The following is a 22559-nucleotide window of genomic DNA, read 5'->3' as shown; positions in this document are numbered from 1 at the left end:
ACACTCCTTTTCCCTTAGAATGTAAGGTCTTTGCCCAGAAACATTATTTAATCCTTTGTATCTGTATCCTGAGCATGTAGCGCCTAACTGTGACCCATTGTAGGCGACTGTGAATTGACTGGTGGCCTCTGACTGCCCTTGCACTCTTCAGTCAAAATCTTGTCATCTTTCAACAAAGTCTGGCTTTTACTTACTCCAAACCTGGTTTGGATCCTGCTTTTCTCTCAGGTGGGGATTTTCCCCACTCTGTGCCAGCATTGAGTCTGGCAAAGAATAAGCGATTAATAAATTCCTTACTGCTCATTCATTTTCTCAGCCCTAGTAACTGCCCCAATGGCAAGGAATACAACCATCAACTGGCCAGTGGCATGACTATAGTTATGTAGCTTAGCCAGGTAAGTTGTTCCCAAGCCCTCGAGGTTAACTATATATGTGCAATCCTTTGCCAAACTCTAGGCAAAAAGGAGACAGATCGACAAACCTTCCTGCATCTACTTATTTACATACACAAGTCTCAGCCTCTATTGTGCATCTATGTGTGTGTTTGGGACTGACCCTCTATCAGTTTTGATGTGATTATGAGTCTGATTACCTTAACACTGGCTAGAAGCCAAGTCAGAAGAACAAGAGACAGAGCTACAGAGGTGAAGATCATTAGGTAAACTATCTGTAAAATCCTTTACTAAACTTAAGGTAAACTATACACACACACATTCTCTCTCTCTCTCTCTCTCTCTCTCTCTCTCTCTCTCTCTCTCTCTCTCTCTCTCTCTCTCTCTCTCTCTCTCTCTCTCTCTCTCTCTCTTTGGCTCTCTGTCTCTCTCTCCCTCTCTGTCTCTGTCTGTCTCTGTCTCTGACTCTATCTCTGTCTCTCTCTCTGTTTCTTTCTGTCTCTCTCTTTGTCTCTCTCTGTCTCTGTCTCCCTCTCTCTCTGTCTCTCTCCCTCTCTGTCTCTCTCTCTCTGTCTCTGTCTCTGACTCTGTCTGTCTGTCTGTCTGTCTGTCTCTGTCTGTCTGTCTCTCTCTCCCCCATTGATCTATCTGTAAACATTTAAGTGAGACTCACTAACACAGGGGCCTTGCCTAGTAATGAACACCTCATTCTGCATTCATGGTGTTTCACCTCTCTGAGAAAGGAGGACTGTGTGTATGCACATATATTTGCATATAATCATACATATAGATGCATGTCTATAAAATGAATATATACATATATACACATTTTATACACATATATGTAAGTTACCTAAAATATAGCCAAGAATTTCACATCTGTAGCAAACCCAGGGGCACCTAGCTGGCTCAGGGGATAAAGTATCATTCTGAAGTCAGGAAGATTCTTCTTTCTGGGTTCAGATTTGACTTCAGACTAGCTGTATGACCCTGGGCAGGTCACTTTTCTCTATTTGCCTCAGTTTCCTCATTTGTAAAATGAACTAGAGAAAGAGATGGCAAATCATCCCAGTATCTTTGTAAAGAATACCTCAAATGGTGTCTCAAAGAGTTGGACATAATTGAAAATGACTGAACAACAGTATGCCGAGAGAATATGCATATATATTTATATATGATCATGTACGTGTGTATGTGACTCCTTTGACTTACCAGCCTACTAACTTGGTCAAAGAACAAAATGCGGTGAGTCTGACATGGCGTGAGCTGCTCAGGATCTCTGGAATGGCCATGCCTTTTCCTAGATTTTGTCAATCATCTCTTTCACAAGACATTCTAGAATTTTGGTTGAATTCATTTTCACACTAGCAAATAAAGGGGAATCATCAAGTTGTCTTTCCCTGGGGCCTGTGGGGTTGGTACTCCAGGCATTAGCACGATCATTTTACAAGCTGGGGGCAGCAGTAGGGCTTTAGCTCAATCAGGTGAAATGCCTTGCCCTTGGTCACACAGCATTGCAAGCCTCAGTCTTCTCCAAGTGTCCTGATCCCAGGAGAGCCTTCCTTCCCCAAGACTAGACCATCTCTGCCGCCAACCTCGCTGCCTCTCACTCCCACTTACTAAGGACTTCTCAGACCAATGGAAAAGTAGTTCATGAGAGCACTGAAAAATGAGCATTTATGAACAAGGCCTCCTGCTGCTTGGGCTCTGCAGACCATTTCTCAACATCCACAACAGGCTCCCAGTCCCAGAATTTCTGAGCCAGCGCCTTGGGTCCACAGCCCGGGTTGTCCTGGAGAAAGGAGCATCAATCAGCATGTTATTGGTGCAGGGGGATGGAGGAGGGAGGCTGTCATCATATACTTCACTGCTGCCAGGTCTGGCTGGCTAAGCCGGCTGGAAATGAGCCAAGCAGTTGGCTTCAAGTCTTGTCCCAGCAGACATACAGCTTCACAAAAGGTCTGGTCAAAGAATGATGGTGCTATGGAAATATGGGTCCCCCAAGCTGTGCTTTTGTCAAGCTCCAGAATCCTGAAAAACCTATCAAAAGCTCATTCATCCAGGGCCCCAGAGCTTCAGCAGCTGCTAATGCCAATAAAAGGAAACGAAAGACTATGAAGAGATTCTTCACACAGGTCAGAGAGGAGCCTTTGCCTGTTTTCACATCCCTTTGCCCCTCCTCTCCTTCTCCAAGGGAGGAGGAATAAGAGTCTGGGGAAGGAAGAGGACTCTGTCTACCTGCTCTAGACACATATAGAAAGAATGAGATAGGGTTAGGAAAGGGAAGGAGAGCAATGAAAATGCACAGGGAAAGTAACAAGCAAAGAGGAGGGAAGAGGCAAGGAAATGAAGGATAGAATGAAGGAGGGAAGGAAAGGAAGGATAAACTGGGGGGAGGGAAAGAAAGGAAGTATAAAATGAGGGAGGGAGGGAAGGAAAGGAAGGATAGAATAGAGGAGGGAGGAAGGGAAGGAAAGATAGAATGAGAGATGGAGGGAGGGAAGAAAAGAAGGAGAGAAGAAAAGAGAGAAAGAAGAAAGGAAGGAGGAAGAGAGGAGAAAAGGAAAGAAGGAAGGAATGAAGAAAGGAAGAAAAGGAATAGAAGGAAGGAGTGAAGGAATGAAGGAAAGAAACGAAGAGGAAGTGAAAGGACAAACTTCCCAAGTCTTCTCTTCCTTCTTCCCAATTTATGTTTTTTCCCTCGTTTTAAGAAAATATTTTAAAAAATTACCTTTGTTCTTAGAATCGATACTGTGTATTGGTTCCAAAGCAGAAAAGTGGTGAGGGCTAGGCTATGGCAGTTAAGTGATTTGCCCAGGGTCACTCAACTAGGAAGTGTCTGAGGTCAAATTTGAATTCAGAACCTCCTGTCTCTAGGTCTGGTTCTCAATCCTCTGAGCCACCTAGTAGCCCCCTCCCCACCCCCTCCATTTTTAAAAACAGTGTTATTGTTGCCTTTTGTTTTTACCCTGAATCACTCCCCTTCTATCCAAGCATTGAACTTCTTTTAAACAAAGAAAAACACTGAAGTGAAACTAACCAACACAGTGACCTCATCTGGTATTGTTTCCCTCATTTGATATCCATGATCCTTATTCTCCCTGCAGAAGTGAGAGCAGCGTTTCATCATCAGGTCGTTGGGACCAGAAGTTGCTATTACAATAAATGGAGTTCAGTTGTCTTTCAAAACTGTGTTTATTGTACATTGTATGAATTATGCTTTTAGTTCTCACTTCCCTTTGTACTGGTTCCTACAAGCCTTCCTGTGTTTTCCTGGAATTATCTTGTTCATATGTACTCAGGAATTCATAATACCTTTATATATTGCCCAAAAGGCACTAAAAGACTGTCTTCCAGTTGATCCAGCCATAGCACTGCTGGGTTTGTACCCCAAAGAGATAATAAGGGAAAAGAAGTGTATAAAAATGTTCATCGCTCTTTGTGGTAGCAAAAACTGGAAAATGAGGGGATGCCCTTCAATTGGGGAATGGCTGAACAAGTTGTGGTATATGTTGGTGATGGAATACTATTGTGCTCAAAGGAATAATGAACTGTAGAAATTCCATGGGAACTGGAACAACCTCCAGGAATTGATGCAGAGTGAAAGGAGCAGAACCAGGAGAACATTGTACACAGAGACTGATACATTGTGGTACAATCGAATGTAATGGACTGCTCCATTAATGGCAATGCAGTGATCCAGGACAATTATGAAGGATTCATAAGAAAGAACACTATCCACATCCAGAGGAAGAACTGTGGAAGTAGAAACACAGAAGAAAAACAACTGCTTGATCACATGGGTCAAGGGGGATATGATTGGAGATGTAGATTCTAAATGAACATCCTAGTGCAAACATCAACAACATGGAAATAGGTCTTGATCAATGACACATGTTAAAACCAGTGGAATTACGCATCAGATATGGGAAAGGGGTGGGAGGAGGGGAAGGAAAGAACACGAGTCTTGTAACCATGGAAAAATATTCTAAATCATCTAATTAAATAAAATTTTCAAAAAAAATACCTTCATATATTACATCTTGTTCAATTCTTCACCAGTTTATGGGCAACTACATTATAGGTTTGCTATGCTCTGCACTGCTTTTGCTGTTCTAGAACATGTTACTAATTTTTTAAATTTAAAATATTTTCCCATGGTTACATGATTCATGTTGTCTCCCTCCCCTCTTCCCTCCCCCATCCCAGAGCTGATAAGCAATTTCACTGAATTATACATATATTATCACTCAAAATGTATTTCTATATTGTTCATTTTTGAGATAGAGCAATCTTTTAAAATCAAAACCTCAAATCCTGTTAGCCATATAACCAAGTAATGAAGCATATGTTTTTCTTCTGAATTTCTACTCCCATAATTCTTTCTCGAGATATGGATATGCTACTAAATATTTCATTATATTATTTCCAAGTATCATAGTCTTGGAATTGGAATGGACCTCAGAGGTCATGCAATATAACTCCCTCATTTTATAGACAAGAAAACAGAAGCCCTTGGAGGTGAAGTGGCCTGTTCAAGGTCACATAGGTGGAAACTGCCAGTCAGAATTCAAACCTGGGCCCTCTGAGTCCAAACCCAATGCTCTTTCCACTGTATTGTGTGGCTTTTCAAGGCACTTAAGAGACTTATGATAAAGCATAATCAGAGAAAGGACATGATAATTCAGCTACAGTGTTGTTAAGGGCCAAGAGTCATTTGGTAAAGTAATCCAAATTGATAGCAAACTTGCTAATGGATAGGATGGGCATGGATCTCCCTATATCAACTAGAATGGCAACCTTCTTTTCCAACAGGAGCCTGGGAAGCCAGGCTAGAAGCATCAAAGGAGTTCATGATGGCCACACTTGTTCCCAGCTGATCTCCTGGGCCTTGATGCTATAAATAACCAGTAACACATCTGCAGGCATTTGTACCCATCTTTCCAGCTGCTGCCTTTCAGTTACAAATGAGCCAAGCTGTGACATGATCCAAGTTCATGTGGAGAACACCTGGTGACTATGACTTTATCTGCTCAACTCTGAGAGCCCCCCAGGCCCTGCAGATTGCCTGGTGAATGGGGGAATGGTCAAAGAGAAAATTTTAGAAAGACATCTTCTGAGGGCCACCGATTTCTCAGATTTGGGGCAACTTTCAATGCCAGCATCATTTCACAAAGCTGCCCAATGAACCTGTGACCATTGCCTGGGTGGGTAGAGGATTAATGACTGTGATTTGTATGTGCTAAGATGCCCAGAGTAATAGTATCACAGTAAAATCTACAGAATTCTCCTAGTAGGACTTTATGGAGTTTATCAATGTCACAGTGGTCTCTGTTATGTAAGATGGCATTGCTTGTGAAATCAATCAATCAACATCTATTAAGCACCTACTACTATGTGCTAGATATTGTCCCAAGTGTTAGAAACACAAAAGAGGCAAACACAGTCCTGGTTCTCAGGGGTAAGACAATAAGAAAACCAATAAATAAATAAGCTATCTGCAGGATTTATAGAAAATAATTAAGGGAAGGAAGGCACTAACATTAAGAGGGATTGGAAAAGCACTTCTATAAAAGATGGGATTTAAATCTATTTGGAGCAATTGGAGCAATGTAGCAAATGGTGACACCAAACTGGACTTTCCCCACATTCATTCACAACTCCTAGTCAGAGAATCCTGTGATGAGACATCAAACAATATTAGTCCTTCACAAAAGAGGAAAGACAAAAAAGACAGGGCATGGATGATTTCTAAGGTCCCTCTCAGTTCTATTACAGAATTATAGGAGTGTGAAGGAACCTCAGAGGTCAATCAATCCAACTCACATCTGATAATGGATCCTTGCTTTTGCTACATCCTTCAATGGTCATCCAGTCCCTGCTGAATGACCTCCAGTGAAGAAGAACCCACTATTTTCCAAGGCAACCCATTTCAGTACTGGACAGCTCTAGGTATAAAGAATTACAGCTCATGCTAATTTAGCAGTTTTATGTTTGCAAAATACCTTTCGTATGTTATTTCATTTGAGCCTCACACTAACACTGTGAGGCAGATGCTAATGTTATCCTCTATTCAGATAAGGAAACTAAGACTGAGAGATTAAGTGGCTTGTGCAGACACACAGCTATTAAATATCTGAAGGAAGACTTGAGCTCATGTCTTTATGACTCCAGGAGAGATGATGCCTTTAATTTTTATTTGCCTGATGACTGAGGTGGAAGGACCAAGGGAACAAGGTCGAGAAGCTTTTCCCTTCTCGTAGCCAATTCCAGTAAGAAAAGGGAAGTCTCTTGTATGAAGGTAGCATTAGCTCATATGAACTAGAAGGTATCTCAGACAGATGGGCAACCTCACGTCCAGTGGTAAGTGCCTTGCCCAAGGTCATAGAGCTACTAAGTGACAAAGACATTCAGAAGTTTGCTATTATGTCTGGAAACCTCATACATGACACACACCGGCTGAGTTTAGACCACATAATCAGTAACTTGTGGGACTCTATAATCACTTGATCTCAGTTCTCTAGAGACCCAAAAGGAGTTAGAATTAGTCACTGACACATTAGAAAGTGAGAATAATGATAATATCATCTGTGACCAACACCTGAATAATGTCTATTGCAGCTTGTTGATTGGGGGGGGGGCAGTGACACAATGCTTCTCAGAGAGGGGCCAAGTAGTTTTCATTAATAATGTAATGATGAACAAGTTTACTTAAATGGAAATCAGTCTTTCAGAGCATCAGAGATTTAGAGCTGAAAAGGACTTTTGAGGTCAGCTAGTACAATTGCTTCCTTTTTACAGATGAGAAAACTGGGATCCAGAGAAAAGGAATGACAACCAAAGATACAATAGGCACTATCTAACAAAACTGGGATTTGAACCCAAGTCCTCTGATATTTCAAATCAAATGCTCTTTTCTCTACACCGTGCCTTACGTTATACCCTTATGATCCATTTATCACCTAGCTCACCCCGAACATGAAATAAAACAGCATAATATCACTAGAAGGCTTGTCCTAGAGGCATTTATAATATCATTATAATCATAAATCACATGTGTAAGGTCCTTTCCTCACAATAGCCTGTGTTTAAATCCTGCCTATCCATGTGACCTGGGGCAAATCAATTAACCTCCTTAGTCTTTGGTTTCCTTTTTTTTTTTTTTTGTAAAATGTAGAGGTTGAATTAGATTATCTAGAAGGTGATTCTTTCCAGTTCTAGCTCTGAACCCTAGAAGATAGGTAGTCCAAGTAATATGTATATACATATATAGGTAGATATTTATAGTAATGTCTATATGTATATGTTTGTATATGGACTATATATCCATTATATGGATAAAGAAATTGAAGCTCAAATAAATTAAATGACATGGAAAATGGAAATGGAGAATTTTTGAATTTACAGACAGATGTTGCCAAATTAAAATTTTTGATCATTTGCAGGAATTCATTTCCATATATAAAGAGCAAGATATAGTAAGTATAGTATCCTATCTAAAAATCCTGTGAGCCTCATGCCAACCTATGCTCATACAATGGTGAGTCAGGTCCCCCAGGGCAGAGCTATATTTGCCTCTAAAGATTCTAGGACTATTCCAGGCCTAGGGGGGTGGAGTATCTTTCTCTAATGGTATCAGCTCAAGATCCCATTCTGATAAGTCTTCTCCCATATCAATCACCAGGTACAGTTCGAATATCCCTTATATTTTAGATAGCTCCCATTATTTAACCTACCAGCATCATTTAACCAGTTAATATCAATTAGATTAAAAAAAAACCCTTATATTCTGTCTTAGAATCAATACTAAATATTGGTTCAAAGGCAGAAGAGTAGTAAGGGCTAGGCAATGGGGGTCAAGTGCCTTACCCAAGATCATCCAGCAAGGACATATCCAAGAGGTCAGATTTGAATGCAGGAACTCCCATCTCCAAGCCTAGCTCTCTATCTCCTGAGCCACCTAGTTTCCTCTTCTGATAAAGGGAGGGGGTAAAACTTTGTGGTTTCTTCCAGCCTGAAATCCTGTGATCCTCATTTCACATTCAGTTTTTCCCAGAGTTGGTTTCAGAAAAAATAGGAACTTTGTCTCTTCCAAAGGGTTTTTAATGTTCTAAACAAATGTAGGAGCTTTCCTTCTCAAGAAGAAATTGGGTAGTTGTGAAATGAATCATTTAGCTGTCAGGCTATTTTGCTTCCATCATGTAATCTTCCCCACCCTAAAATCTGTTGGCTTCCTTGTGTGGATCTGGCCTTGAGCCACAGATACACAAGGGCATGGGAAACCCTTCCCACCCCCCCACCCCCATGGGATGCTGCAGTAGCCTCTGCAAGCAGTTAAGATGTCATTCCCCCTTGTTTTCATTTCTAATCTATGATGATTTGGAGAAACAAAGTCTTTAGTTTTTCTAAGTAAACACATCCATTTCAAATCACAATCCATAAGGTCTGAGAACAGAAGGTCACTTAAATTTCTCTACTGGCCCCACCTCTGACCACTCTTCCCCAAGAGAAAACAGACTTATTAGATCTAGTATCTTTTTGATGAGAATGTGCCATTTTTATCTTTGTAACCTTAATGCCTGGCACATAGTAAGTCCTTAATAAATGTTTAGTGCTAGAGCAATTGTTCAAATTACTCCTAGAGAAGAATAAGATGATACAAGTGCAAAGTCAAAGTTAGTGCCTATATGAAATAGGGTATTTCTGCTTCCATTCTCTTCCCTCTCCCTCCCCTAGGGCCATTTCCAAGCTACTTTCAGCTATGGTGACTCAAAAAGGGTAAGCTATTTTGGATTTTCATTTTGTATATATTTATATAATTACATCTTGTTTCCCCTGCTGAAATAGATGCTTCTTGAGAGCAGGACTTAGGGTTTTTAAAACTTAATTTTTGTCTTTATCCCAAGATATTACACAGTTAGTCAGTCAATAGAATTTATCAAATGTCTACTATATGCCAGGTATTAGGGATACAGAAAAAGGCAAAAATTATAGTCCCCGCTCTCAAGTTGCTTACAGCCTAATAGAAAACACAACATGAAAACATCAATGTACAAATGAGATATCTGCAGTGGGTAGAGCACTGTGCTTGAATCAGAGACTCATCTTCCTGAGTTCTAATCCAGCTTCAGATACTTGCTGTTGTGACCTTGGACAAGTCATTTAACCCTGTTTGCCTCAGTTTCTTCATCTATAAAATGAACTGGAGATGGAAATGACAAACCATTCTAGTATCTTTGCTAAGAAAACCTAAATGGTATCACAAAGTCATACATAACCAAAACAAGTGAAGGACAACATATATTCATATTCATATATGTGTGTATATAAAATTGGAAATAACCAATAGAAGGAAGACATCAGAATGAAAGAAAATCAAGTATAAGGCAGGATTTTGACTGGGATTTGAAGGAAGTCATTGAAGCTAAGAAGCAGAAATGAGAAGGGAGAACATTCCAAGCTTGAGGCCAGCCAATGAAATGTCTTATTTGAGGAACAGCAAGACCAGTGCTTGGTACACATTAAGAGCTTAATAAATGCAAGTTGATTGATAAATAGGTTTCTCTTCTACAATGTTAATCTCCCAGAAGACAGAAATTATTCAATTTTGTCTTTGGATTCCCTACTGCCTAGCAAAAATACTGATTGAGTGACTGATCAAAGATTAATTGGTTTAAGATTGGCACACTGACACCTGTTCTTTCTAGGAATTTGCTATTGATCTAGACCATGGCAGGCAAGTTTTCATTTTAGACATAACTTCCTTTGGAACTCTGGTGAAAAATCTTTGTAAATAATTTCATAGATGACTATTATTAGAAGTACTAAATAGCACACTTCAACACTTCAAGAACATATAGTTTTTCAGTGTGGATCCTAATCCACTATTCACTAATGAGAATCAAAATCCCACCTTATCTTAGCATTCATTTTAATAAGTTGCTTTGGTCAAGGAATTCATGATGTGTTATTCTGTCCTCTGATGGCAAATCTCTGCTATGTCATTCCCACATAATTGCCATGCTACTCATTCCCAGATCCTCTACTCAAAGGGCTTCCAATACGGTAGGGCCTTCTCAAAGCTTGTACTTTACTAGAATAATCTTTCAGAACCCAGGGTTGCCTCCATGCTGTGATGAGTCATCAGAAGATATTTGTGGCAAAACAATATGTAAACCTAATTTGGTTTAATTTTAAAGGGTGTCATTAAGACTTTCTGTTTTTATGTCAAATTCATTTTCAGAGATTTCTTCCCTCTATCACCAAAGGAACCTTCCTTTTTTTTTTAAACAAGTATCAATATTAAGCAAAATTAACTCACGTAGTAGCTTTCTAATAGAGTATACAGCATTCCACACTCATGGTCTTCCATCTCTCTTATGAAAAAATGGAGACATTTTTTCAAATGCTTCTCCAGGGCTACCTTGGACTTTATAATTCCTTGGCATTCAGATTATCTATCATTCTTTAATGAAATGCTATGAAATTTCCATGGCTAAGGGCTCAAAGAGAGAGAAGACACTTCTCAATTCTTTGTAAAAGTAAGGGATCTTGGGTATGAAACTATATAATGTCAGACTTTTCCCATATATTTTTTAAGTTATTTTTTCTATACATTGAATTTTTCCCCTTTATCTTATTCTTTATTACGAAGAATGGCTTTCCAGGATGGGGAGAAAGGGAAGAATGTAGTGGAAAATAGAAATGACATAAAAACAAAACAACCCAACAGAAGTTCTAAAAAATGTTATCCTTCCTTTCATTTTCACTAATGTAATAATTAGTGTATTTTGGTCTAGGTCGGCTTGTTTTGCTCTGTTTCAGCTCATAAAAATCTTTTGAAATCAGGATAGTAGTCCTGGAGAATCTGGGCTGTCTGTTTCCTATATAGGGAGAACCCTAATGATACCTTATGGAAGAGTATGTGGAGGAAGGGAAAAGGCCAGAATACTTTGACCTCTATCCATGTTCTATTCAAGAACACAGAACAAATAAATAAAATGATGGAGGAGGGTGGAAACCCAAGTAAGAGTAAAAAGATGTGATTCAAGGGGCACTTGAGGAGCTGCCAAAGGGCAAGATGGAGGCAGGGATCTTGTTGGAGAATGGATGGAGAAGCAAGAGTTGCCCTGGGGCAGAAGGAGCAAGAAACAGAAGCAGGCAGGTACAGAAAGTTTTAGAAAGGTTGCTGGAAAACCCAAGGGTTCCTGGTGGCTCACACATTGGTTTCCAGTTGTAGCCCTTCAGGTGAGAAGCTGCAAATAGCTCTCAGGGGGAGATGGCTAAAGTAAGGGGGTCCTCCCCTTACCCTGCCTTCTTTCCTGAATCAACTCTTGGTTTCTGGCCAGAGTTGAGACACCTTATTGCTAGTCTGAATATTCCAACTGCAGGTGGATGCCTCTTGCCTCCAGCAGGATCTCTGTGTAGCCAGAACTAAATCAGAACCTGGGACTAGAGAGAGGCAGTGGCTTCCCAGGTCCAGGCAGCCACTGGGCTCTATCACATGCCCTCCAGATGCTACTGCCCCAGCATTTGTTCAGTGGGGACCAGCAGAGAACAAAGTGGCTGTGCTGACTCTGTCTGCTTCTTTTTCATACCCAGTTTATTCTCCATATAAATACAAAGAAAGTTCTAGAGCACCCAGTTTAAAAGAAGCCAACAATGCAATTAAAAAACTTCCCGATAGGTAATTCAGAGACGCTCCCCTTTACCACTTGAAGTCCAAGAATGAAGTAAATTATAAGTGATCGCTTGCATATTGAAGTTTTCTGGACTGCAAAGATCATATAATCATAGTTGTTGAGTTTTAAGGGATTTGGAAGTTGCCTAGCCCAATCCCCTCATTTAGAGCCCACTCCTTCATTTGAAATTCATAGGATCCGGGGGGGTCACACAGTTAGAAGGGACCTCAAAGGCCATCTACTCCAATCTCCTTATTTTTAATGGAGGAAACAGGAAGAAAATAGGTGGTAGATTGGCTAAAGAACTGGACATGGAATGAGGAGGGAGGGAAAGGAAATAAGCATTTATTAAGTGCCTACTATATGTCAGGCATTGTTCTAATCATTTTGCTAATACTATCTCATTGGTTTTTTTGTAACAACCCTGGGAAGTAGGTGCTAGTATTATCCCCATTTTCTAGTTGACAGAATTGAGGCAGCCAGAGGTCACTGAATTGACCAGGGACAAACAGTTTGTAGGTGTCTGAGGCCAGATTTTAACTTGGATTTTGCAGCCTCCAAGTCTAGCCCTATATCCTTTGATTCACCAGTTGTCTGTGAGGGAAGCACTTCAACAAATACGCTGGCTATTTGATCAGGACCAAGTTATTTAACTTCTAAGTGCCCTTAGGTAACTCTCTGATTTGAGCTACAGAGGAGTTGCTGATTTGCCTGGATGGAGAGAGTTCTCTATATTAATGAAATCAATGATCTTAATAGAGATAGAGATAGGCAGATATTAATATATATGTAGAGAGAAATAAGCAGATAATAATATTAATATAGAGATAGGCAGATATTAAGAAATAAGGATAGATAGATAAATCAATAGGTAGGTGGACATTAATAAGCAAATATAGATAGATTTCATATACATAGATACATAGATGCCTAGATACATAGATATGTGGAGAGAGTTCTCTATATTAGTGAAATCTCAGGTCTAGATTTGGAGAAATATAGAGATAGGCAGATATTAAGAAACAAGGAGAAATATGCAGATGTTAGTAAACAAATATAGATAAATGATATGTATATAGGTACACAGATTCTTAGATGAATAATATATAAATATGTAAATAGGCAAACATATAAATAAGGATTAGTGTAATGGTCCAATTCTGGCCTTAAGGAAATAAGGACTCAATTTAAGCTCGTAGAGAACTTACCTAGTTGTGATTCATTGATTAAAAAAAAATACAGAGAATATGTGTCAGTCTGTGATACAATCAAAGCTTCATTCTGATCCCATTCCCAAGGCATCCATGAGGTCCAGCCATGTGTTAATTTGTATCCCTGGAGAGCAGACTAACAGGGCTCCTGAATATTGGGTCTTACATTGATTTATACTCAGGGGGACAAAGAAAATTGGAACCCTAGACAAATGCATTAAACTAGGGTAAACAGTTCCCAGGCATTTTTTGAATCCACTAATTATGAGTAATTTAGACAAGGAGGCTATGCACAGTGGTTAGTAAAACTCACTGGTCACATCTATGGAGTTTTTATACCCACAGCTCTTTCTATCTCCACATATTTTCTATTCCACATGCTTTTTCTCCAAACAGCTTCATTCAGGATTTCTAAATTTCATATTCTTGTTTTCCTAGGATCTACCCATCTAGTATCTTTTTTTAAATTCAGTTTTATTTTATTTGGGGGAGGGGTGCATTCCCTCCCTCTCACTCCTCATCCCAAACCCCATTAAGAAAGCAAGAAAAACAAAATTTGTTACAAAATATGTAGTCAAACAAAACAAATTCTGAAATTGGCCATGTCCAAAAAAAGAAATCTGTCTCAATGCACTGACTCAATCACCCCTCTGTCTGGAGGTGGGTAGTGTGTTTGATCATGAGTGAAGTCATAATTTTTAACTTTATCCTACAGGATACATTTTAGGAGTGTTTACTTTATAATATCTATGATTCACTGCTGTCAGCACCTTTCTCCCTCCTCAAATGCAGATCTCCATTCTTCATGCCTCAGAAGACAGCTTTGGAAACTGCTGTGACCCACTCTTCTGGTGCTAACTCCTTACAACTTTAACCAGTTAGACATTTCTCCTCCTTTAACAATTTCTACTGGGTGGATATTTGAAAATTTTCAGTTTGACAAACTGTGCCAGAGATTGTGGTCCATCAGTTTAGCTACTGAGGACCCACAATGCCCTTCACACCAGGAAAAGGCAACCAAAAGCTTGAATGGATATTTTAATGCTCTAGTCCATCCTCAAGGAATAGACAATAAAGTCATCGACTTTATGTATTGAATATCTTTTTCTTTTGGAACTCCAGGAATGGCAAAACAGATATGGCTGCTATCTATTATGAACGCATTGATGTGGAAGGACATCATTATGGTCCTTCATCGAATCAGACAAAAAATGCCCTCGAAGCTCTGGATACAGTCCTACTACATATGACCATGTGGATCCAGGTGACCTAAAGCAAGGAAAAATGTGTGACAGCTGTCCTGACTTTCTCTGTCCTTACTCTTTCTTTTATCTTCTTAACTGTCCCACTCCTTCAAGATAGTCTTTCTCATTATTAACTCCCTACATGGTAAGTGTTAAAGTGGCAAAAGCAAGAGTCAGCATGCTGGTGGGTTACATGTTCTCTTTCAGTTGGGGCTTTGATGGGGGGTTTTTAATCCAATGGATGAAGCTCCAGGAAGCCAAAGGCTGTTGAAATCCAGTCATAGTCATGATATTGATGTGAACTTGAGCTATATTATTCTTATTCTTCACTGAGAGATTTGGTCCAGTTCTCCAGAATTCTGCTAGTCATTCCAGTGTAGTGGGAAGCTCCCAGAACCTAGTCAGTAGACATGCCTTCTGTTCCACAACTCTATCACTTACTGGTTGCTATGTGACCTTAGAGCAACCCCCCTAAACCCGCTACATAGGCTTCATTTCTGCAACTATAAATGATGTTTGCCTATCCTGCTTCATTCGTTTGTTGAGCTATGTCAACGTTTTTTGAAAAGAAAAAAGCACAAAATCTAAATTGTTTAAATCAGTCAGTCAATAGGCATGAATTAAGTGCCTTCCATGTACCAGGCACAGTACTAAGAACTAGAGATACAAAAAAATGGCAAAAGAAAACCTTTGTTCTCAAAGGGCTCATAGTTTAATGAGGGAGACAGTTATGAACAAACTCCTACCTACCTAGCTACCTACTTATCCATCCATCCACCCATCCATCCATCCATCGATTATCTATCTGTCCATCTGTCTATCTATCTATCCATCTGTCTGTCTGTGTCTATCTGTTTGACAGTTTGTCTATCTACATGCACATATGTTTAATAGTTTTTCAGTCATGACCAACACTTCAAGACCTCATTTGGGGTTTTCTTGGCAAAAATACAGAACTGGTTTGCCATTTCCTTCTCCAGCTCATTTTACAGATTAGGAATTGAGGAAAACAGGGTTAAATGACTTGCCCAGGGTCACACAGCTAGTAGATGCCTGAGGACAGATTTGAATTTAGGAAGATCAGTCTTTCTGACTACAAGCTCAGTACTCTTTCCAATGCATCACCCAGTAGACTTCCTCACATATATACATATATATAAAATTAATAGATGATAAGAGGATCAGGAAAGACATCTCAGACTTTTTGAAGGATCATTTTATATACTCCCTCTGCCCACAATACACCACATGGAAATTTTTTAAAATTCTTAAATATTTAATTTTTTCCAATTATATGTAAAAACTTTTTAACATTATTTAAAAAATGTTTGAGTTCTAAATTCTTCCCCTCCCTCTATCTTCTTCCCCCTCATTGAAAAGGCGAACAATTTGATATAGGTTATATATGTACAATTATGTAAAGCATATTTCCATATTAGTCTTGTTCATTTTATACTCTTAAACATTATTGAGTACCCCAAAGAGATTTTATATGAATTATATCTATTGAATTTAAATTTCCACTTGGAAATTAAAAGGTCTTAGCATTATTATGAAAATACTTTTGACCTCTCAGAATTCCTGAAAGCATCTTAGGAACTACTGAGGGTCCTTGAACCATCCTTTGGGAACCATCTGTTTAAAGTAATTGGCCCTAGGGTCAGCTGGATTGAAAGTCAGTAGATTGAAAGTCAGGCCTAGAGAAGGAAGTTTCTGGGTTCAAATCTGGCCTCAGGCACTTCCTAGCTGTATAACCCTGAGCAAGTCACTTAAGCATCATTGCCTAGCTCTTACCGCTGTTCTTCCTTGGAACCAATACATAGTATTGATGCTAAGATGAAAGGGAAGGGTTTAAAATAACAATAAAGTAAGTGAACTTAGATCTGTATTCCACATTACACATCAGAGTGCTACAGTGAATGCTTTTGAGCTATGACTCAACAGATGACCTTATAGAAAGTTGTCATTTGTTTGTGTGTTTGGTTTTTAGAGAAAGTGCATGGGAATGTCCCAGAATTTTCAAATTAAGAGCATAGAAAACCTTTTAAAAGAGATGATTTATTCTTTGTCTCCTGCAAATCAATAGACCATTAAAGTCAGACTTGAGAAAGATGTTTCTTTCTCTTTCAATTTACAGTTTCAAAAAAATGGAGAAGGGTTTTCTCTTTTGATTATAACCATTGTCTCCATCAACTCAACAGGAATGGGGGCTGGATTATGAGCTAAATGTCATTCTCTTCTCGGATCATGGAATGACTGACATTTTCTGGATGGACAAAGTGATTGAACTGAAGGAACACATCAACTTGACGGATCTGCTACAAATGAAGGACCAGGGTCCTGTTGTGAGCCTCTGGCCAGCACCTGGGAAATATTCCGAGGCAAGAAATGTTGTATGGGTGGCATGGGGAAGGCTTGCAGAGGGATTTTCTTTTACTATTTAACTGTCATCATTTCTGATGATAGTAATGTGTTGAGGAGCAGAGGGACACAGCTGAGGTTATGTCCCAGGGATTAGTTTTGAAGGTGTACTGCTATCTGGATAAGGAAGAAGCAGCATTCCAGTTCCCTCTTTATTCAGTCCTGGTGTGCAATAGTCAAATGGATCCAATTTTGTGGGGGTCACCATAGGAAGTTGAAATAGTCTGCTCAGAGAAGAAAAGATTTGGGCAAGCTGGAAGGGGAGTACTTCAAAGCAGGTGAATGTAGTGAGGCAAAAGACATTAGATTTGCTTGGCTTGGAACCAGAGAGGAAAGAACTAGTACCAATGGATAGAAGTTGGATAGAGGCAAATTTTGATCCAATATGAAGAAAAACTTCCTAACCATTAGAACTATAGAGAAAGAGAGTGGGATGCTTTGGGAGGTAGTATTAAGCTGTCTATCACCTGAAGGAGGCCTTCAGATAGTACCTGGATGACTACTTGTCAAGATATTGTAGAAGGGATCCATATTCAGGTATGCATAAGGTCAAATAATTTCTGAGATCTCTTTCAATTTTGAGATCCTATGATTCGGTGCACTAGACACTATTAAAAATATGACACCCACATTGCTTCTTGTAGGAATTGCTACCTACAGTTCTAGAAATGCTTTGCTTCTCTCATTAATCTACTTACTTTAGATGGGACTATTTGGTTTAAAAAATAATTATAAATAACGAACTTACATGGATGATTGATTTTATGTCACCAGATGCATAATGGTCCTCTCATCATGGAAAGGTGTTTTTGGATCTTTTGATCTCATATAGAAAGTGGTATAAAGGATGCCATTGGAGGACTATGACTAGAAAAAATGGACTAGTGCCATAATGAGATCAAAGAATAACTGATAGACATTCTGTTTGGTCTATTGGGTTCTATGCCTTGTCAAGAGAATGAAAGGAAGGCAGATTTATGGGAAAATATCCAGAATGGATATGCATAGATATGATCTCCTTTGGTAAAAACACACATTGCAGAGGAATTTTCATACAATCACACAATGTGATCACAGATCCATTCCAGTACTGGACTCACCATTTATCTATATAATAATGGACCAATGCTCCATTGGCTGCCCACACTTATCCTGTTCATGCACTGCAGCTGCCAGGCTAGGGACAACAAATGGAAAACAACTAGTTTTTGTTTTAGTCATTGCAGCCACCAATGGGATATTTGGAGATAACCACATAGAATTCTAAAAACTCATATTTGGAAGGTACCATAAAGGCCATCTTATCTATCCCACTTGGCAAATGGTCATCTACCCCTTGCTTGAAGCCCACCACTAAGGGGTAACATACTACCTTCCAAGATAATAACATATTCCACTCTGGGATAGTTCTAGTTATTAGGAAACTTTTCCTCATATTAAATCAAAATTTATCTATCTGTTACTTCCCCCATTGCTTCTTTTTCTGCCTTCTGGAGGGCAATTAGAAAAAGCCTAATTCCTCCTCCACATGATAGCCGACCAGTCCATTCCCCAATCCACCTTCAAGTCTTCTCTTATTTAAATATTCCTCACTTTTCTCATTGATCCTCATAGAGGAATCTAGGTTGCACAGTGGAACATAGGAACAGTGGAGCATGGGAACAGAATTAGGAAGTCCTGTGTTCAAATCTTCCTCCTCCTCCTCCTCCTTTTTCTTCTCCCCCTTCTCCTCCTTTTCCTCATCTTCATGGTCTGGCTGGGATAGAGTGATAGATGCATGATCACTTCTCTTCTTGTGGGCCACAGTGTTGCTTTAGACACAAGGCTTCCATCTCTTTTGTAGCAAATAGGATGAGACTTCAGCTATCAACCCCTCTGTCTCCTGCTATAAAGTCAATTTCTCTTAGAAATGGGTCAAGCAGTTGCTCAAAACCATTGCTTATCATAAAACACACTTTAAAACTTTAAAGACTATTGGCACATCTTGGGAACTTCATTTCAACAAGTAAAAAAGCCTCAAGCCTAGTGGCCAGAATCCACTATAAACCCAGAGAGCCTAAAAAGGATCTAATGACACCCCTGAAAAGTAAATGACAGAAACAAAGATATCCGTAAAGAAATCTTGATCCAAAACCAAGTCAGGTTCCTTTGCCAAAAAGTATTGTCTTCTACACATAAAAAGTTACAAGTTCAAGAGACTATGAGAGCAAATTTTAGGTTGCATGCCTGGGAAAACCCAAAGATTGTATACTGAAAACTCCCATTTTATTTAAAGAAAAATTTCCATTTAAGTTGAAGTTTGATAACAGCTAAAAAATAGAAATCTTTTTGCAAGGGTTTTATTAAAATTTCTGCACATTTTCCAACAGTTTATTATGTATGAAGCTCTATGCTATGAGTTTGTTTGGTGTCTTTCCTATCCCCACCTTGGGCAGAGATCTTCTATTCACAGTTCCTGTGCCTGCCCAGGCCAAAATTATCTTCTCTGGTCACCATTTCCCCATATGTGTTGTATCCTATTAGAATATAAGCTCGCTGAGGGCAAGGAATATCTCATTTTTGTATTTGTATCACCAATATACAGTGCAGAACCTTAAATTTAGTGGGCGTTTAATCAGCCAACAAATGTTTATTATACCAGGCACCATTCTCTCTTGGTTCTCCTCCTTGTTATTTGATCATTCCTTCTCAGTCTTCTTTGCTGGATCTTGCTCCAAATCATGCCCTCTAACTATAGAGGTCTCACAAGGTTCCATCCTGGGTTCTTCTACTCTTCTCCCTCTACTATTTCACTTGGTGGTCTCATCAGCACCCAGAGATTTAATTATCATTTCTCTGCTGCTGATTCTCAGATCTTAAACTCTGCTGATCTCCAACTCCGAATCTCAAACTTCCTTTTGGACATCTTGAGCTGAATGTTTAGTAGAGATCTTGAAATCAACATATCCAAAATGGATCTCATTATTCCACCACCACCACCCCCTCCCAGCTAAACTCCCTTCTGTTCCTATTGATGTGGGCTGAAATGTCTCCAAAACCCTTCCAGGTAGCTGTGAACAATCAAAAGAATGTAGAAATGATAACTAGTTGGTTAGAATGAGGCTACCTTCCAGAGCAGACATATGAGTGGCTTAGATTCACAATTACGAGAAAACTCTTCACATCAATCTTAAGATATAAGCTAAGTCCTTGTCTGGGGATCTTTGGGCAACAAGTAAAGGTGCTTCTATTTCCTAGTTACACACAGGTCTAGTTTCCAACAATGCTCAATTTCTGCACTCACTGTCTTCCTTTGGAATCTGCACAGCATTAGGCAAAAGGAACCTGAAGTTATCCCAGGTGCTTAACATAGCAGAATCCCATTTACTTTACAATTTTCACCCACACACACCCTCCCTGTAGTGGGCAAATAGAGTGAACCATAGGTAAAGTCATGCAGACCAAAGTAGACCCTGAGTAAAGTGATGTCAATTCCCTGGAAATGATAGGGAAACAACTGCCCAAACAAATGATCCCTTCCTTAGCAACTACTCAAGATAAAAAGCATCCCTGAAAACCCCTACCCACCTTTGACTTACCTTGCTTCCCTTCCTTCCTATACTAGCCAGCTAATTATCCATAACCATTCTGTTACTATATCCTCTTATAATAAAACTTGTTTGCTGGCAATGGAGTCAATCTGAGCTATCAATCAATTCTTTGGATGAGCCCTAATTAGCATTGCCCATATCACTGTCTTCACTATTACTCTACAGGGCACCATCACTCTCCCAGTTCTCAGAATCACAGCCCAAGAGTCATCTCTCACTGTCCCTCAACCCTCCCTATCCAATCTGTTGCCAAGACCTGTTGATTTTGCCTTTGTAACATCTTTCAAATAAATTCCTTTCTCTTCTCTGACATTGTCATCACATTGGTACAGGCCCTCATCAACTCATGCCTAGACTATTGCTATGCTCTCCTGGTGGATCTTCCTGCCTTAGGTCTCTCCCCACTCCAGTATGTCCTTTATTCAGTCACTAAAGCAATTTTCCTAAAGTTAAACCATGTCACTCCGCCACTTGATAAAATCAATGACTGGATATATGATCTAAACATAAAAGGAGATGCCAAAGTAAATTAGAAGAATAGGGAACACACCACCTATCAAATTTATGGTTAGCAAGAGATGGAGAGCAGTATGAAATGTAAAATGGATAATTCTCAGTACATTAAATTGAAAAAAAATTTGTACAAATAAATTAATTGCTGACAAGTTTAGCAGGAAAACAGGATATTGAGGGAAAAATTTTATAGACATCTCTCAGATAGAGATATCATGTCTAAAATAAGTAGAGCTCTGTCAAATTTATAAGAATAAGAGCCATATCCCAATTGATAAATGGGCAAAACCCAGGAATAGATAATTTTTGGATAAAGAAACCAATGCCATATATAGGCATATGAAAAAATGCTCCGAATCACTACTGATTAGAGAAACACAAATCAAAACTACTCTGAGATATCACCTCACACCCATCAGAATGGCTAAAATGACAAAAGGACAAAGTGACCAATGAAGGGGGTATGGAAATATGGGGACACTAATGGAGTGTTGGTGGAGCTGTGAACTCATTCAATCATTTTGGAGAGCAATTTGAAGTTTTACCAAGAGTTATAAAAGTGTGCATATACCCTTAAGCCCAGGAATGTCTGTTTCCCAAAGAGATCAGGGAAGAAGGAAAAGAACCCATATGTTCCAAAATATTTCTAGCAGCATTCTTTGTGGTGGCAAAGAATTGGCAAACAAACAGGAGATGCCAGGATGCCCATCAATTGGGAAATGGCTGAACAAATTGTGGTATAAGATTTTGTAATGGAATACTACAGCATCATAAGAAATTATGAATAGTCTGATTTTTTTTTTAAACTTGGAAAGAACTATAAGAGATGATGAACAGTAAAATGAATAGAACCAGGAAAACATGATACAGAACCACAGAATTAATGCTGAAAGAAAAAATTATGAATGTTACCTCCAGAAAGGTGAAATATAGAAGACTTAATTTATATGTGCACATCAGTCACCTTGACGATTATCTTTTGTGATACAGGAAGAGTGGAGGAGGGGCTGGGGCACTTGTGGGCAGGAATTATTATGTAGATATAAAAATACACTAAATTTATAGGAGATTTGTGGTTTTCACTTGTGTGTACTATCTTTTTTCATTATATATGGAAATGCTTGTTTCATTTGGTTTTGTAAAATTTGGAATAAAATAATAATAATAACAAATAAAATAAAGTTCAATGGCTCCCTATTATCTCCAGGATGAAATGCAAAACATATGTTTGGTGCTTAAAGCCCCTAATAACCTAGGCATATTCTAATCAACAGCATATTTAAAAAGCTGAAGGTTTTATCATTTAAAGTCTTCAACTATATGGATGATACCCTCTTGTATAGACTAACTGAATGAATTAAGGAGCCCTGGTTTATACATTATATATAAAATAAATATAAACCAGGTACTCTCTCTCTCTCTCTCTCTCTCTCTCTCTGTCTGTCTCTCTCTCTGTCTCTCTCTCTCTCTGTCTCTCTCTGTCTCTGTCTCTCTGTCTCTGTCTCTG

The 22559-nt window shown here is 39.1% G+C and overlaps 1 protein-coding gene across 1 annotated transcript in view; it reads left to right on the top strand.

Moving 5' to 3' along the window:
• ENPP6 (ectonucleotide pyrophosphatase/phosphodiesterase 6) overlaps positions 1-22559 on the top strand; it is a 96796-nt gene that overhangs the window by 26815 nt on the left and 47422 nt on the right. The window contains exons 3-4 of the mRNA XM_056802954.1: positions 14407-14548; positions 16730-16909. Of these exons, the coding sequence (XP_056658932.1) occupies positions 14407-14548; positions 16730-16909 (322 nt within the window). The remainder of the gene's footprint in view (positions 1-14406; positions 14549-16729; positions 16910-22559) is intronic.

The sequence above is a fragment of the Monodelphis domestica genome, chromosome 6, assembly GCF_027887165.1.
Source record: "Monodelphis domestica isolate mMonDom1 chromosome 6, mMonDom1.pri, whole genome shotgun sequence".
Lineage (NCBI taxonomy): Eukaryota > Metazoa > Chordata > Mammalia > Didelphimorphia > Didelphidae > Monodelphis > Monodelphis domestica.
Note: the sequence above shows the minus strand (reverse complement) of the source record. Positions and strands in the feature narration are given on the sequence as shown.